The following is a 17,989-nucleotide window of genomic DNA, read 5'->3' on the forward strand; positions in this document are numbered from 1 at the left end:
TTGTAGAATATTTACATTTAAGAATGCAACGACCATTTCTATGACATAGGTTTTCCAAGATCAATGCGATAGAAAATAATTATTATATAAATACTAGACTTTTATTGCAAAAAATAAAAATTTCAAAATTAAATTAAGATTTCAACGATTTACTACCATATATAATATATAGTATTATATTATAATTTCCTAATTCGAATTACATAAATACCTTTGTATGCTCCTTACTTGAACAAAGCAATAAAAGAGGGGCACTTAATATATTAATCTAGACGAATTTAGAATTTGAATTCAAAATTACATTTTATTATTATCTTAATATGGACTAGTATAATATTACCATGTACACATTCAGTAGTTCACTTATAATTTATAACTTATAGTACACTCACAAACATTGATATAGACAGTCACGATATCTTGTAGTGTCTTTCATGACTGATGAAGCTACAGCGCAAGCTCTAATTATGTATAAGGTATAATTTATCACTTATAGACGTTACAAATGGTTGCGTTTAGATTATCTTACTAACGATTTGCTTAAAGTAATGTTGCGTCTATCGTTCGTACTGACTTTGCACGATCAGTGATCGTTAGAAAATTTATATTTTCTTCCTTTTACATTGACGTCCTGTTGCTATATAAAACTCCCCATAAATAAATAACATATCAAATTATATATATATATATATATATATATATATAACGTTACAGCCAACAGAAAATTCAATGCACTTGACTGTGTTTAATTAAAGACACTTTACTTAGACAATTCAGTAATTTCGAGAAAAAGTCATTCTAACGTGGAATATTTTATAAGTGCGACACGCCGATTTTTATGAAATTTTACATAAGAGTAGAGTCAGTGAAAAAATTTGACGTATATTTCTTTGGGGATGAAACTGCTCTTCAGTCTTCAGCTATTTAATTGAATAACTCGAGAAATCTAAATAATTGTGTTCTATTTAAAGTTTTAGAAATACATTGAAAATAAAATTAGTCACTATTTTATCGCTTTATTTTTATGAACGTAAATGTATTTGTAAGAAATGTAAATTACTTATATTGAACTTTATCTTGAACTTTACAAGGTAGTTTATTTCGGTTTCTTTCACAAATCGTAAACAAACAAATATGTGTCGTATACTTTCAAAAGAACTGCTTTTATGTAAAAGTTCATCAGAATGACCGAAAGAAAAAAATGATTGAAAACAGCAAAGTTCATATTCCATATTTTGGTTTCAAGTACTATAAATCTGACAGCTCTCTCGAGATTTGTTTATTAACGTTAATGAAACTTATACTAACGAATATGATTTAAACGCATACAGCATGTCCGCGTTTAGGTGAAAATGGAGCATGATCTCTTAAAGGTTTATACAATTTTGTAATATAAACTTTTGGTTTGTGTTGATAATATAAAAAAATTGCTTTTGCCAAAAAGTTCGTTCCCCTAGCACACACTTTAGGGGATAATGATCCGTTTGCACTTGTAAACGCGGGCACCCGATATATACGATTTTATAAATGAAATCTTGCGGCGCGTTTACGTTTACTTGCGATTTCTTCTGCTGTGAATGGATTTTTACGACTGTATATAAAAAGCTATATATGTGTAATTGTCTCGATTTGAAGTCTTAGTAAAATTAATTTCCGTGCTTCTCTTATTGACAATGATTTTATCAGTAAGTAATCTTGAACATTGCGACATTCTTTTTTTACTTTTTGTTTTTCGTATTGCGAGCTGCAAGTTTTAAGAACAATTTGTTATCTGGACACACGAAACTGTACTATTCGCTACAATACGAGCATTTCGATTGTATAACACGTTGTGTATAACGTTCACTTTATTTTTCACGATCAAAATTGGGATCGAACCGGACCGACTTCTCGTTTCTTGCTCGCGACAACCGAAGAGAGTGGATAGCGTAATAAAAGTGTGTGCTCGTTCCTCTTTGTTTAAATATGTATGCTCTATGAGTAGTTCAATGTATCAAAGCCCCTTACAGTAATATTCGAAAGCGAATACTTTTTAAATATGCGTTGCGATAACAATTCGCATCGGGGATTCCTTGTAGCTTTTTAATATAGTATTTGTATCTTTATGTATTTATATATATTTTATATTATACAAGCATATCATAAGAAACATCGTCCGTTTCTAACTTGTAATATTTTAATAGTATTATTCCTTTTTTTTTGTAACGATTTTCTTGAAATAACTTTCAATATGCTATCGTAGCAAATACTACGACGCAATATACATATTTTGTAAGACCACGTATCTTGTTTGCGCATTCGACGTGTAATTTTGAACGAAACATGACGCAGATAGTACGCAGGCGATGCAATTTATTTAGTCTCAAGTTAGCCTCGGCAACAAAATTGTTTATTGTTCATTTCTTTGGTTTTGTTCTTTCTTGAATCATAGGATTCCCGTTTCAGAATTTCGATACCGTTCTATGACACAAAATTGCCAACGAATTTTTCAGCGAAAAAGTAGCAATTTCAATGACAATCGTTTAACACGTCTGCAGAAGACTAAGATTTCCATGGGAAGACTGCTTTGAACCTAATACTTTGCACGCCTTTGCACATTCTCACAGGCTACTATTATAATTTCATACGACTTTTATTTGAATAACATTTCGTTCGTAACGGAAAAAAGGTAAACGGGAGAAGCATAGCCGATTCTGTATCAAGATAATGTCCGCTCACAATAATCACGCAAGGTCAGATCGACAATAACGTTACTTGCAAATTGTTATTTATTAAAATGTGGCTAGACACATTCAGTCAGGGTGGCTCGCGATGGCTGAGTATTTCATTTCATTTTTATCGTTTGTTATTTATATTTATATCTCGTATTTATAATTTATATTTGTATTTATATTTATGTTCATATTTATATTTGCATTTATATTTATATTTATATTTTTTATCTATAGTTTGCATACATACGTATTTATATGTTCACGTGTGTGTATGTGTATAGACGCTGGCAAACACACACACACGCACACTGTATATACATACGCATGCACGTACTCGTCTTACTCTTAGCGTAATGACTAGATAAATTTCGGCCACCCAATATAAACAATATTGTTTGATCCCATATATTTTATTCGTACCATTCCTTCGATCGCCAAATATATGGATAAAAATTTCCATGCCAAAATTCATTTCATTACTGTTCGTCTAAATATGTATCTATTACGCATCCTAGACGCCGCGTTCTCTATCATCAAACCTTCCGAACGTTCCCTTCTGACATTTCCCTCGTGAACACTTTCTTTGCTTTAATTAGTACACGTGTACAAATTTTCTAATATGCACATATACAGCGTATCTAAAACAGTTTGTGTCATACTTTTGCGGAATAGAGACTCGATTTATATGAATTCAATAATCATTCGTTTCCGCGTTTTAAATTGATTTTCGCGTAACCATGACGGAATAAATGATTAGAGAGTAGAGATTCACATGAAAAACAAAGATAAGTCTGAATATATTGCAGGAAATTTCAGGTTTTCCTTTTATATAAAAGGCAATAATAAAATAGGAAAATGAAGGATACGAATTTCCGTAAATATCTATCGTCTATAGTCTATCGTATTAATACTTCCTTTATACTTGAAAGATTTCAGTGTAATCCAGAAATTATTGTGGAGAAGGAAGAAATATTAAATCTTCTTTTCGCGTTTTCGTTTTTTCTTTTGATAATCATGGGGAGTGGAATGTATTTATTATTTAAATTTCGAAATAAAATTTGGGAACATTGAAGTCTTTCCGAGCACTTTTGTTTGTGTTTGGAAACTCAGAGATGAATAATTTACTTTATTCTCACGTGCTCTGCCAAGCTTTCGTTGCTTTAACGAGAACCGCAGACCTCTAAAAGTATGACACGATCTATTTCGCGTATCTTGTAGGATCAATTTTTAACAATATACGATTAATGTCTATAACATGTAGCTAGCGAAGAAAACAGTTCACTGTTCGAATAACATTTAAGATTGTGTAACATTTCCACGTTTCCAAATGAAAACACGAGAGCTGGACGTTGCAAGCTCTGTGGTACTTTCATGATTGCATTTATAAATCGTGGAAGATTCAGTTGCAAAGAAACGTTAAGAATCTTAAGAAACTTCTTCACGTTTTACTACATATGTAACGAAGAGTTTGGCAGTTATTTACTAAGACAGTAACATTGAAATTTCCCATCGAGGCGTATTATTGTATTTAAATGTGGATTTTTCTAGAAGAAAGCGACCAAAAGGGTGTCTACTTGCTTTTCTTATGAGAAAGGACACGTGCGTTTCTATGATATATGTATGTGTTATACACTTATTTTGTTCTACATTCATTATGATATGCGATATGTAACACGCTGTCTACACTTTACCGATCATGGGTGAACTCTTTAAACTCGTTTAAGGCTTTTCTCTTTAACTATCTTACGAATGCGTTCGTGAAGGAGTTATGCTATTTAAATCAACACGAGGAAGAAAATTACTCCTTCACGATATTAAAAATAGTGTACTTGACTGATCTTTATAATTACACAACATTATTAGAACAACAGTACATGCAAAGTGTACAGGTCGTTCAAAGTTAAGCTATCGAAATTTATTAGTGCATTGTATGACTTGAGATAAGAAAAGAAATATGTTTTGAGACCATAGTAATATCTTTAGATGGTCCGAGTTACATTTATGAATTGAGATCATACAAATTAATCGATGTAGTAGGTATAGATTTGTAATTATCAGTATGTACATTTGTACGTGATAGTACACACGTAATTGAAATGTTGTGCATTTTTCTTGTGTTATTTTCATGTTCCACCCTTAATAAATAATGTTAGACATTATAATTGATCATAAATCTTTGATTCATAGACATAATTCTTAATTTCCAAAATTGACGATATACTTTTTATCTACTTTGTTCATACAACATATTGGCAAAATTCAATCGCAAAATTTTGAAACGACCTGTAAATGGTAATATTCGAGTAGTAGTGCAATTCCAAATAGATCGAGACTATATGAAAAAATAAAATGAAATAGCAAAATAACATTTTCAGAGTATTGAGGCGTCGGTTTTGGAAAATATTGTATTTACACTGAGCCTCATTTCAAGAAGTATCGTTATTAAAATACGGATTTGTTCTTATCTGTCGACTTATTTGTTTAATATAACGGGATATCTAAATTTTAAATAAAATAGAACACTCAATATTGATTAAAAGACGTTGAATAAAGAAATGTTATTTTTCAATTTTTCATTTATTTTCTCATATAGAATCGATCCTCATGAGGCTGTACTGGTGCTTCAACGACACCTTATATATGTATATTCAAGTAGTTATAAGAGAACAGTATAACATAGCAAGCGATGCCTAAACTCTACAAGGAAGAAAACAAATTTTGATCAATCTGCGTCCTTGCATCTAAAATTCAAGCTGACTATTTAGTATTTTTTCAATTTACTATGAATGCAATTTTTAGATTATTGTAAAGCATTGATTTTAGAATTAATAAAGCTTCATGACGCAGCTTACATAGAGATAGTATGTTGCTATTCGATTAATATAGTTATGTCTCGTGTAGAGTGTAAAAAGATTATCTGTTTCAGCTTTCGAAAATAACTCCACACTATTTGGTCACGGAAAATGATTTGTAATATTCACGTTTACAATTCACAATTCATGTCTGTCCCACATAATGTAACAATTACGAAGAAAATTAATTCTCTAAGAAAAATGATAAGTTTAAAAATTAAGATATTGTAATTTTAAATTTGTACATATATTTATTAATTTAAAAGTGGAACGTTCTTTCAACACTTGTAATACATCATTTTTGAGTTCAAAGTTTTGATACTCTGTACATCCTGCCCGAAACATTATACAAGTACCTACCGAATTCTCAGATTGGAACAACTTATGATTTATAGTTTTTATACATCCTAAAATTTCTATCTAACGTCTTGTAACACTCACACTCAGCGAATAAGTAGTATAAGTAATTATTCTAAAAAGTTAAAACGAATATAAGAAAATAAAAATATGAATATCTGAAACTAATTTTAAAACAGAATCTGAATTTTTGATTGAAAATGTTTACCGTACTTTAATTATAATAAATATTTAGAGTGTAATTTTTCTAAAAACAGTAAATTTTGTTTTTTGTTGTTTTGTACTCTTTGTACTCTTATGTTATAATGTTTGAATAATATATCTGGTACGAAATTGTACGAAAAACTGTACGAAATGTACAGTGTGGTGTCTTCACCCCTTTATTGTATTTATATTGTATAATGTTCCACGCAGTCAAATTTTTCAAATATTTTCTCTTCTTTTTCGTATCTGCTGTCGCCATTGTTCATCTCTTCTAAATATGGAAAATATTTATGTTCCAAATTATACTAGAATACTAAGAGTAAAATTGAATAGTAAGTCGTGCATACTTTTGCATATAGGTATTTCAAGGTTTATCACATTATTCTCAAAATTTTTCAACTGTGGGTACAATCTAAAATGTATGGAACTCATTGAAATATAGGAAAGTTAGAATAGATATAATAGCGTAAACAAATACTTTCTTTGAATTATTATATCTCTTTGTTCGTATATTAACGATTTCTGTATTTTCATCAATGAAAATAATAAAACAAGTTGATCAAATCTGGGTAAACAGATTTGGAATATTTTGTAGCACACACCAAAAAATCTTCTCAACATTTGTTTTCTTAGTAAAATATTGTTCTTTAAATAGTTCCTCAAAACACACGTTTGTCAATTAATTATTAAGTACCAACTCCCACAATATTTGTAATACCATTTCTTTGATTGACAATTTTGTTGGCCATGGTCCCCAATCAGGCTTTAGTTTAATATGTTTAATGTTCGAACGCAGTTTACAACGGAGTCAGTCATATATATATATATATTGTATAATTTGCATATCAAATTATGTTGACAAAGCTCGATCTTAATGCGGAAATAAAATGGGTATAAATTACGTAGTAATAAAGACAAACAGTCTTGAGAGCAAATTTAAGGCAAAAACTGGGCTGAACTTGTTTTAGGAGAAACTTGCTCTTGCTGAAAGTTTTCTTGGTTCTTATCTTGTATTTGCTATTACAATCTGTCGGTAAGCATTGCTCACAAACACCGAGCCTAATGCGGAAGTAGTTCGAAGAGAATTTGCCAACAAATCTGACTGCAAAGTAGCAAATCGAATATTGAGTATTACAACTTCAATTTAGAATTTCATTGTCATTAAATAAAAATTTGTTGAAATATGTCTAAACATTATTTTTATTTATTGTGCAGTATATGAACGAAACTCAGTTTACTTTGGACCTGCAATGTAAAATACGCACGTAGATTGTCTCACATAAGTGAACAGGTTTTGTTATTGAAATAGTTCATATTACGAATAAAATATTAATGACAAAATTCGATGGTTCTAAATGTTTTTAATTCGAAGATTACCATTATGATTTTAGATATATCAATGTAACTATAAACTGTATCAGAATTTCTTTATTTCAATCGAACTATGCTTGTAATGTAAATTTTTATTTTTCCTCAAATGAATATTACAAATTTTTTAATGAATCACTGAAAAATATGTATGTCTCATTAAAAATATCTTTGTTGGGTAATAGCATGAAGATTTTTCATCATATGAAATAGATATTTAGTAAAATTAGTCGACAGTTTTAAAGAAATTAGTTACAAAATTTACAATTTGTATTGAGTATATATAATTTAACTATTTATTCTTTTAAGATCAGCCAAGTAATTGCACCTAATATTTTACATATATGAATGAGGTCTTGTATGTATAATTTTGCAAGAGCATTTTATAATTGAACAGTGATGTAACAATTAAAATCATTTAAAACCATTGTATATTGTCAAATATTAAGTACACTTGCGTCTCGATTGACATGGAGAATATATTTCAATTTGTCTATTATAAATCGTCCAATAAATCTATCAAAATAAATAAAAAGCTTATTCAACATACAATGTATATTCAACAGAATTGAAAAGTCAAAAAGAAATTATTCAAATATGTGTATGATAATAATATTTAATTTTTTGTCCATAATTCAATTAAACTAAGATAAAAATAATATAAAATAATATATCTGTAGTAAGAAATGTTTATTAATGTATAATTATTTATTTACGTACAGTGCAGAATGTGTATTGTATAATCACGTAAAAAGACGCCATAAAAATCGAGATACAAGGGTACTGATTACAAGAAGGAACTTGATTAATTTTTCGCATATTCATTTCTTGTGTGACATGAATAATGATGTTTCTGTTTTAAACTTATAATACTCTTTTATTGATCCTCATATATACGTACTTGTAAATATTCATAGAGATGCTGTGCATTATGCATTACGAACAATAACAGCATTATAATTAGTGTTGACATATTAATACGATTATAATTTTTTGGATATATATTTAAAAGCAAATATTGTGTTTGAGTCAACCTTGAATTACCTGGATACATATGTGAGATATTTCTTATTTTTTCAATTAATGTTTTCAGAGAATATTTTTTTATATGAAAAGATAGAGAAACATTGAATAATTGATCATCTTTTAACATTTTGATTAATTAAATAATAGGAACAAAGTGGAGTTATTTTAAACATTAAGAAAAAGTAAATAATTTTCTTACAAAATCATTAACCAAAAATAAAAATATAATTGCAAACAGTAACAGTGACAAACAAAAATAATACAAATACAGATTTCTTTCTCCTAGTTTTAGTGTTCAATTGTCAGTGTCCATTTCTATAAATACTGAATTGCCTTATTATTTTAAGACACACGATCAAATAGTACACCATACAAAACGTTCATGCTTAAGAAGGACGATTATAATTTGTAGAAAGCTGAAATGCACAATGAAGAAAATTAGAAGTGATGTGTTCATCACCTTACAGGTTCGGGAAAATTACGTGTTTCGACGTATCGTCGCACTGAAGTTCTTGCTTAATGTACTTTGGCATTGAAATTTTATCAAACTCCTGTTAGAAATCTTTAAATCGTACCCCTCGACAGCTGAAGCAAAAAGTGAAAAACTTTTAGCACAAAATAGATGAAACCTAGAATTAAATAGGATTCGCGGTATTTACATAGAAGAGAACTCCTCTCCGCACTAGCATTCTTTTGATCACCGTTCGTTAATTCTAATGATCTTTCAGTCGCAATATTACACAAAAGCGAGACCGGTACTTTCCCTTTTTCTTTGTTCAATCTGATTACGTATTTCGACACGTTAGAGAGTATTTTTCTAGATAATCAAGTATGCAAGAACATATTAATCATGTGGTAATCGTAAAATGCTTGTACATACAATTATTTAATTAAGATTGTTCTCGTTTGGTTACATTAACGATTAAAGAATGACATAGTTAATAATATTGCTTCTTACAACCGACGATTTTCAATGAACATCATCGTTCAACAGTAATAAAAATAAGTGCGTTTAATTTTACGCAGTATGTTACACAGAGACGTTGCTTTGTAGATCATAGAATTACTCCGGTAGTTATTAATAGTGTTTGTTACAAGCATTGGAAAAATGTAGCTACTAAGAAGATTCAAAAGCTGCAGTAATCTTTCAAACACTCATCATTTTTCATGAATTACAATTGAAAGGAAATTTTTTGTGGTTTTAAACATCATGTTCAAATTTTAAACATGAGTCATAAACATGCTAGTCAACACTACAGTAGTAATCTGTTAAATGCGTACAGTGTGGGAAGAATATTCAGAAATCCTTGTGTAGCCTTCTTTTCAAATAAAATTTATATATATATATTGTAAGTGAAATACTTTACCAAAAAATGGGATTTTTTTTATGATGGTACTAAACATGTTATGATATTTAATACACTACAAAAATTTGTGTTCGGAGAAATTAAATTATTAAAATTAAAAATAGTTCTTGTCATTATTTACTTTTTCTAGCTTTGGAAAGCAGTAGAGTTAGTCTATAAGCGCATTTATCAGATCATACTTATATTAAAATTCAAATCATATTGACAAATCTTATGAAAATATGTTTGCGATCAATTAATTGCGGCCAATAAACGTTCCTTGCCAGTTTTTTTTCTTTAAATTCGTGCGTAGTACTGCTCAATTCAAGGTATTGCTAATAACTGCGGAAAGTGATCCTCTATCAACAGAGATAGTCGTACAAAAAAAAGTTACAGTAAAAAGTGCTTCGATAAAAATAAGATATTATACATAGAGTACTCTTCCGTATAACTACCGTGACACTTATCACGAGACGACGCATCGAAAATACCAACTAATCGATAATAGGTCTTAATTTACGTACAAATTAAGATACTAGGGCATCGCGACCCGACGATAAAAATGATTAAGTAAACGATGTGAATTCATTTTTCTGGAGCCAACAAAATATGTAAAGACTCACGTAGAAACATATTACATCGTTAACTATGTAATGTACAGAAAGTTCCAGCCCTGCTCTAACGTTGATAAAGAGCTTTGTGCTATGTATAATCGTGTGCATTGCATACTTTGTTTTTCTTATTGGGTATGGAATGTGATTCTCAATGCTGATTTCATTAAGAGGAAACTCAAATTCTCTCGATTATAAGTAAGATTTTCCCATGTAATCTATTTGATCAATGGTTCATCTTCTTTTTGTATGTATTTTTCTTCCTTCTAAAATATTACATCAATTTCACAAAAATATCCAACTTATTATATGTTGCATCTGATTTTATGTGAAACGAATTTTAACAATCATTCAATTTTGAAAAAATAAAAATATTAAAAATACTACAGATGTTTATGAAATGAACACATTTTTAGAAATACATTTTTATTAGGTAAAGCTAAAACAAAAATATTATTTAGGTTCTTATTTTGCTATGTCGCACACTAACATTTTCGATAAATGCATAACATCCATAGTCTACAGATTACACATAGTATTTTGAAAAAGATGGTTTGAATGCTGAAGTACATTATAATTATGTTATATTAACATAAATGTCATTCGCAGTAATAAACCAAAGATCCGAAGTGGAAGTAAGAACAATATATTTCTCATAGCACTGTTCTCACTTTATAGATTTTAGAACCAAAATTGTGTTGATTTACGAGTATGTATTTATACTGGCCGAGGTAGGATACTGGTATAAAGAATATTTCATTGACAATCTGCAGTTCCAAATCACAATGTGTGAACTTGACATTACTTTTTTATTTCTTTTTATATATTTTGAACACATTTGTTCTATAATCCGAAAATGAAGCAGGCGGCTATGAAGTGAAAATAAGTTATATTTTGATATAACATTGTAACATATATAAAAATGTATGTTATTATGAATTACAGAGTCTCTCATTTCTCACATAAATCATATAAATTAGTCTGTCTGGTTTTCGAATTCATATTCATAAAACCTGAAAAAAACCATCTTTCTCAAAGACAATGAGATAGTATAAAATATTAAACGCCAGTGCTTTAAATATATTTGTTTCTTTTTTTTTTAAAATAATCGAAACCAATTATTTTAAATTAGTTCACTTGTCATAAGAATGCATAAAAGAAAGATACTTAGGGAAGAATTTACTAAAAACTCTTTCTGTATTTAATCGGTGTTATCGCAGTAACATACTCGACTAGTTAATTGAAAGACAGACACCGAGAATCCCATTCATAAATAAAATATTTATGTATATATTACGTGTATATATATTCTTCTGCTTTATGTAAATATTCAATATATTAATGTTTGTCGCAACGTGTTTACGTAAGTTTTGTTGCTTTGCTAAGCAGGAGCTGGTGAGAGTATACGAATAGAATTCCATAAGAATCCAAACAGAAAGCGATCTGCGACGAATAAATCTGTACAGAGAGTAAAGTAGTGAATAGTTTGGTAATGGATGGCGAATGTATTGTCTGTCCACTACGCATATCAGCCAGGTAACCAAACGCTTATATATACACTGGAGACTCCTGGCCAGTTAACAGCCTAAACATCGACGTGGGCATCGTCTTCATTAGTATCTGAAATACAAAATGAGGATGACGATTATTATAATGGTTGCTAAAATGTATATGATTATTGCAATTGACATATGTTTTTTCATACTGTCATCTACAGAAAAGATGTCTAATATAAAAGAATCCTAACAAACAGAAACCTATTGTCACACGCTAATTCATAATTTAGATATTTCTGATATTTGGTAATTAAGAACAGAGAATTATCTACTGTATTGTAAAAGTTAACAGATTGTATAAGATCCTATGCCTTGTTTCAATCATAATTGAAAAATAATCAAGGTCACTTATCTTCAGATAGTGTCAAATAGTCAAAATGTATTCATCCCATTAAGTTTCTTAAATAGAAAACATTTTCTTTCAAACATTTTTTGACAAAAAATCGGTATATAACATGTTATATCAGTTTTCTACTGTCTCATTCTGCATTGTTTTACATTAGAACATGTTAGACAATACGAATACTTATAAACTGGTCTTACAGTGTAGTAACAGATCATAAAGTTGCTTCCAATTATGGTTGAAAATGTCGATGTCATAGAAACTGCAGATTAAAAATTAATTTTGACAACAAACATGCTGATAGCTCATAAACGAACTACGTTACAACATAAATTTGTAACATTAAAAAGAAATGTTTAATTTTTGTTAATTAACTCAGACAAATATGCGACTATGCGTCACAGCTTATTCTTTTGGCCTAAATCAACGCTGATTTGAATGAAAGTAAATCTACTAGTTCACAGAGTAACATCGAGCAAAAATGTACGTACTTCTCCGACTGATGTGGCAAGAAGATTGACGATCTTTTCGTGCGGCACGGCAACGACACTTTGATTGTTAATTTCGATGATCCTATGGCCCACTCGAACACCACCCCTTTCGGCGATCCCACCCCTCAATAGACTACATATTACTCCATTCTGTACACTAAATCCTAATTGATACTTGGTGTCGGGTCTCTTGATTTTCACCTCGACTACTGGCGCGCACGGAACAACGGTCAACTTGACAACTGTCTGATTTTTCGAATTCTTGATGTAAGTCTGACAAGTGGAGAGTGGTAAACCAACTAACGAGACTCCGTTAATTGCTATTATCTGATCACCAATATTTAACTGTCCACAACGAGCTGCCGCACCAGCTGGTGCCAGGTTCGCGATTACTACCGTTGGTAGCATCGAGCCCCATCCAGACTCCACAATCACCACACCTAAAATCTCTCCCTTTGCCTTTGGTACCACCACCTGTAGACAAGCGAAACACCCATATCAGATATTATTGATAATTTATCACAAACAGAAAAGAACATTTCTCATCGACTTCTGTAAGACAGGTAATATTGATCTTGTAATCTATTTGCAGTTATTGCTACACTCTCCAGAATTTATTCAAATCTTGTAAATTCTGTGGAGGATCTGAGAGAACGGATCAGAAATGTTTACAATGTAATGAAGAAGCATTTGAGCGTCTTCTTCAATAATAACATGTTTTGAAAATATGTCGAGAATTAATAATCTTTTTGCCATGATACTACTCATTATTTTTTACGTATTACGAAGAGAAGAATCGATCTGTGCAATACAATATATGCATTGTTACAATTGATACAATTGTTAATTGCACATGCACTGATGCGCTTAAAAAAATCTAAGAGTCTACAGATGTATATAGTGCTTTTCGAGCCATTTCATCTTCCTCCTTTGGCATTTTCCTGTAAAAGCATTAATAACGAAGTTATGACCTGGAACAATTGTGTGGATCACCCTGTATACGAAAGATAAATTAAATCTGCACTATGAACCTTGAACTATTATGTTTGCGTTGTCAGTTCTGCTTATTCAGTGATCAAATGCCGAGTTATATCATCAATTATAAATGATCTAAGCATACTCGGTTATATTTTTGTCAAAACGGTCCGCCCTTCGAGCGTTAATGAATGCTGCACAAAATTTAAAAAGTCTAAAACTACGTCGATGTTATTTCGTCATTTCACAGAGAAAATGTATTTTATTTAAAATACTGGTTATTGGAATCATTCATTCCAGACAGCTTCAAAATGTAAGCTAATATACAAATAATTATTATCTTGTATGCCAGGACAAGATGTTGCCTAACAGTAAGTGCGATACAGTACGATATTGCGAACTTCGTCTTGCACCCACCCTCTCTTTCATATTAATTTGTTATGGCAGATTTATGACAGCTACTGACCGACTTTTCCATTTTAACACTTTACTTACTGAAAGTCTATTAGTCGAATTTTAAAAAAAATTCTAGAGAAATATAATTTTCTCCTAAACAACAATTCCAGTAAAAGTTGTAACGTAATATTAATTCAATTAATTTCTTGGATTACGAATAAAATTGCTGCCGCTTTTGAGGCATTTTTCAAGTAACTCCTTTTTGTTAATATCCGTTCTTAAAAGGACTATTATAGAAAACTCATGGTAGATAAAGTGTTAAGTAAGAAACACAGTTCAGTACCGTGATTTCGGTAGTCGTACTTTTTGAGGAAAAGTCCCACGTAAAGTGTTACTTTAGTATTTGCAAATATGACTGTGCGCTGCTGATTGATCATTATGGCTCTTTGCAATGGCAGTTTTCGACACGGCAAGAAAGTAAGTACAATGAATTACCTCTTTTTGCATTTCCTTCTTGGCGAACATCTGCAATTCATCGCCGAATATCTCTTGAGAATTGAGGACCTCCTGGTAATCCATTTCTTTCACGAAACTGTGATCCTCGATCCCATTCGCCTTAAGGAATTCCATGTATGCCACTTGAAACGCCTGTCCGATGCTTTGCGCGATAAATCGAGCCTCCTCACTTTCGAACACGTGACAAATCATTTTCGGAGTTCGATTGATCTTCGGTGCCTCTTCGACTTCGTGCGGCACGAATCGTCTTCTCGCCATCAGCACCACCACGTCGCCGATATCCGCTATGTAAGATATCGTTCTTAACGCATGATCCATCATGATCTCCTTCAAGTCTGTATTCAGAACCATGATCTTCTCTGTCGAAATGAAGAGGTCAACCTCTGTGCTCGGTTGCGTTTCGCCATCCGGTGCCTGTGCGTACGTATCATTATTTGTTTCGAATGCTCTGGTGTCGGGACACTTGGCAACAAACGATTTATTAACCCTTTGTGGTTCCGACCGCACATAGGTTCTGCATTCCAAATGAATGCTTTGTAGATCGTATTCACCTTTTCCCATTTCAAATGAATCCTTTTGTAGATTCTCACCGCACTCTGAATTAATTCTTTGGTAGATTGTATTTACTTTTTCTCAAATCAAATTAACCCTTTTTTGCAAGTTTCATTCATCCATTAGAAAGTCAAATTCACTTTTCTTGCAAATGAATCGTTTCACGGATCAAAATTCGTTGTCTTTTGTTCAATTTATATAAACTAAAGATTTAAATACTTCCAATTACTTATAAAATAATACAAATTTTATTACAAATAATTGATTGTTTTAAATTATTTTTCACACGCAGTACAGGCTTTTAATTTGACATGAAATTTATTACAAATAATTATTTTATTTTAAAATTCTATTTTAGAATTTTATTCTAAAAAAGGTGAATTTTATTTGCAATGAGATGAATAAAACCTATTATAGGGTTAATTTTATTTGCAAAAAGGTGAATGCACACAATATATGTATACAGAGATTAATTGTGAACACAAAAAGGAGAATATGAACTATAAAAGGATAAATTTTGAGTGCAAAACCTGTATATGGAGATGCACGTAAGACAAAACGCCATGAATCATTTGCTTCCTGTTTTCATAGGGAGAAACTTTTTCAATTTTTACATTGTACAGGTGACCATCGTATAACGCGATCATGAAATTTTCATCTTCTCACCCTCTTACTTTCATGTGAGTCAATTGCAAGAAATAAGAACTTCATGAGAATGTATTTCTTCTTCCAATAATTTTATTAAGTTGATAATAGTAGAAAGAAATGTTTAAATTCATGTCTGTCATGCGAGGGTACCTGTATTCGTAAAATAATTATATTTTCATTTAAACTAATTATGATGCTATACTTATGTTAAGTATAAGTAGGGGAACGTATTGCGCAGCGCAAATATTAATCCTCATAATATGTTCCTCAGGTAGAAAATTCATCCATTTCTTTATATTAATTTCTAGACATTATTGAGATATAAATTGACAATTTTTTAAACTATCGATCATATCGTTTTGTATTACAACCACAGATATATGCATCCAGTAACTTGCCATCAATATATATATAAATATTATAACTTCAAATAGATATAACCATCACTAAATATTTCAATACATTGTAACGAAAAATCGCCATCTTGGATTGAGATTGGTTCACAGTAAGCGTTCTGAAGTATTTCACAATTTAGGTAATCAATTGATTCATTTCAAAAAATATTACTCTTGGAAAAAAGTCTTTCGTCCGATCATAATAACTACTCAGGCAGTAAATTAGGAATAGTAAAAAAAAATGTAACGATAGCAGATATTCCTTTGTAAAATGAAGAATATTGAAAGAGATTGCTAATTTAGGGAAGCATTCAATCCTTCTCAAGTATCGAAAAAAATATTTGACAGTTTCTACTGTCTTTTTCTTTCGTTTAAAGTATGTAAGTTTTGTTTATAACGTTTATGTACCAATGAACAGTGTCTACGCTATTTTATATTTAGTCAAAAGATAAAAGCATTTGTTATAATATTTAGACTGCGGATTTTTATGCAAAATAAGAATTGTTTGCAACAATTATACAGTATATATGAGTTAAATATAGATGTAATTGTTTTTTTAATAATTTCAATAAATTGAAAACAGTGTAATAAGATTCTTAAGCACTGCCAATGTCTTCATTGCACTGTATTTCACATACCCATTTTTACCACAAATTCGTAAAATCCGCAGTCTAATAATATTGTATATATAGAGAAAATTTCCCCTAATTTTCCTTCAGCTTGTAAACGAAAATGGACAATTTGGGAAGAGGAGATAAGATTATTCGAATCTTGCGCCTTGCTTTTATAATTATTAATAATCGGCAACTAAAAAAAAAATGAGCCGCGAGGCTCGTATAATCGTATCTCCTCTTCCCAAATTGTCCATTTGTTTGTACAAGCTGAAGGAAAATTAGGGAGAATTTACTGTAGTTCGTACCGTGAATGTATTTTTCAAATGTCGTTATCTCTTCTGTTCTATTTGTTTAATATTCATAAATACAATATTCTTCTGTTTCTAACATTCGCATTAAATTATTATTAATGATTTTGATTCTATACTCCTTGCCAAGGGTAATATAAGATTGTTACATAAGCTATGGTTGTCTTCATAATTTGGAACATATTGTATATTTTAAATAAGTAGCTCATTTACGTTGTTAATATCGAAGATATAGTCTGAACATTTTATGGTTCCACATTTGTTATAACTAATGTTTATTCAACCTAAAACGGTTGTGTAGTTAACGTCGATTTAATGACGTTACTGTCACGTTGATGAGCTCGAAATGATACTGTTTGTGAAATCTTCAAACAATTATTATCACACCAGAATGGAAATTGAACGAAGATTATTATTAGCGAATTTAATCAGTATAACAAACGGCCATTTCTTCCTCATCAATCTAATATCTTATGTAACCTGAAATGCTTTATTATTAATATTATTATTATTATAATCTCTTTATCTTTCCCATCATCAAATCACGATATTCTGCGACATTACGGCTTCGATTGTTTGCACACACAACTTTGAATTGAAAAAAGAAAATTGTAAAAATAAGATAGTAATGTGGATGTATACGTACCAATGCCTATCATGACGAAGCAGCATGAACAATAAAATTGAGAAACGATTTAATTAATTAAGTGAAGTGAT

General features: G+C 30.5%; 1 protein-coding gene across 8 annotated transcripts in view; it reads right to left on the reverse strand.

Annotated features, from left to right (window-relative positions):
• Positions 1-284: 284 nt before the first annotated feature.
• The window catches only part of LOC117222785 (uncharacterized), a 73,223-nt gene continuing 55,518 nt past the window's right edge, over positions 285-17,989 (reverse strand). For 7 of the 8 annotated variants that reach the window (XM_076527200.1, XM_076527205.1, XM_076527203.1 and 4 more), the window contains 3 exons: positions 14,735-15,169; positions 12,869-13,342; positions 285-12,098 (listed from right to left, as the gene is read on the reverse strand). In XM_076527200.1, the coding sequence (XP_076383315.1) occupies positions 12,027-12,098; positions 12,869-13,342; positions 14,735-15,169 (981 nt within the window). In that variant the 3' untranslated portion in view covers positions 285-12,026. Of the gene's footprint in view, positions 12,099-12,868; positions 13,343-14,734; positions 15,170-16,023; positions 17,925-17,989 lie in introns of those variants that run through there. The other variant, XM_076527207.1, reaches the window with a different exon arrangement.

This window comes from Megalopta genalis, chromosome 17 (genome assembly GCF_051020955.1).
Source record: "Megalopta genalis isolate 19385.01 chromosome 17, iyMegGena1_principal, whole genome shotgun sequence".
Lineage (NCBI taxonomy): Eukaryota > Metazoa > Arthropoda > Insecta > Hymenoptera > Halictidae > Megalopta > Megalopta genalis.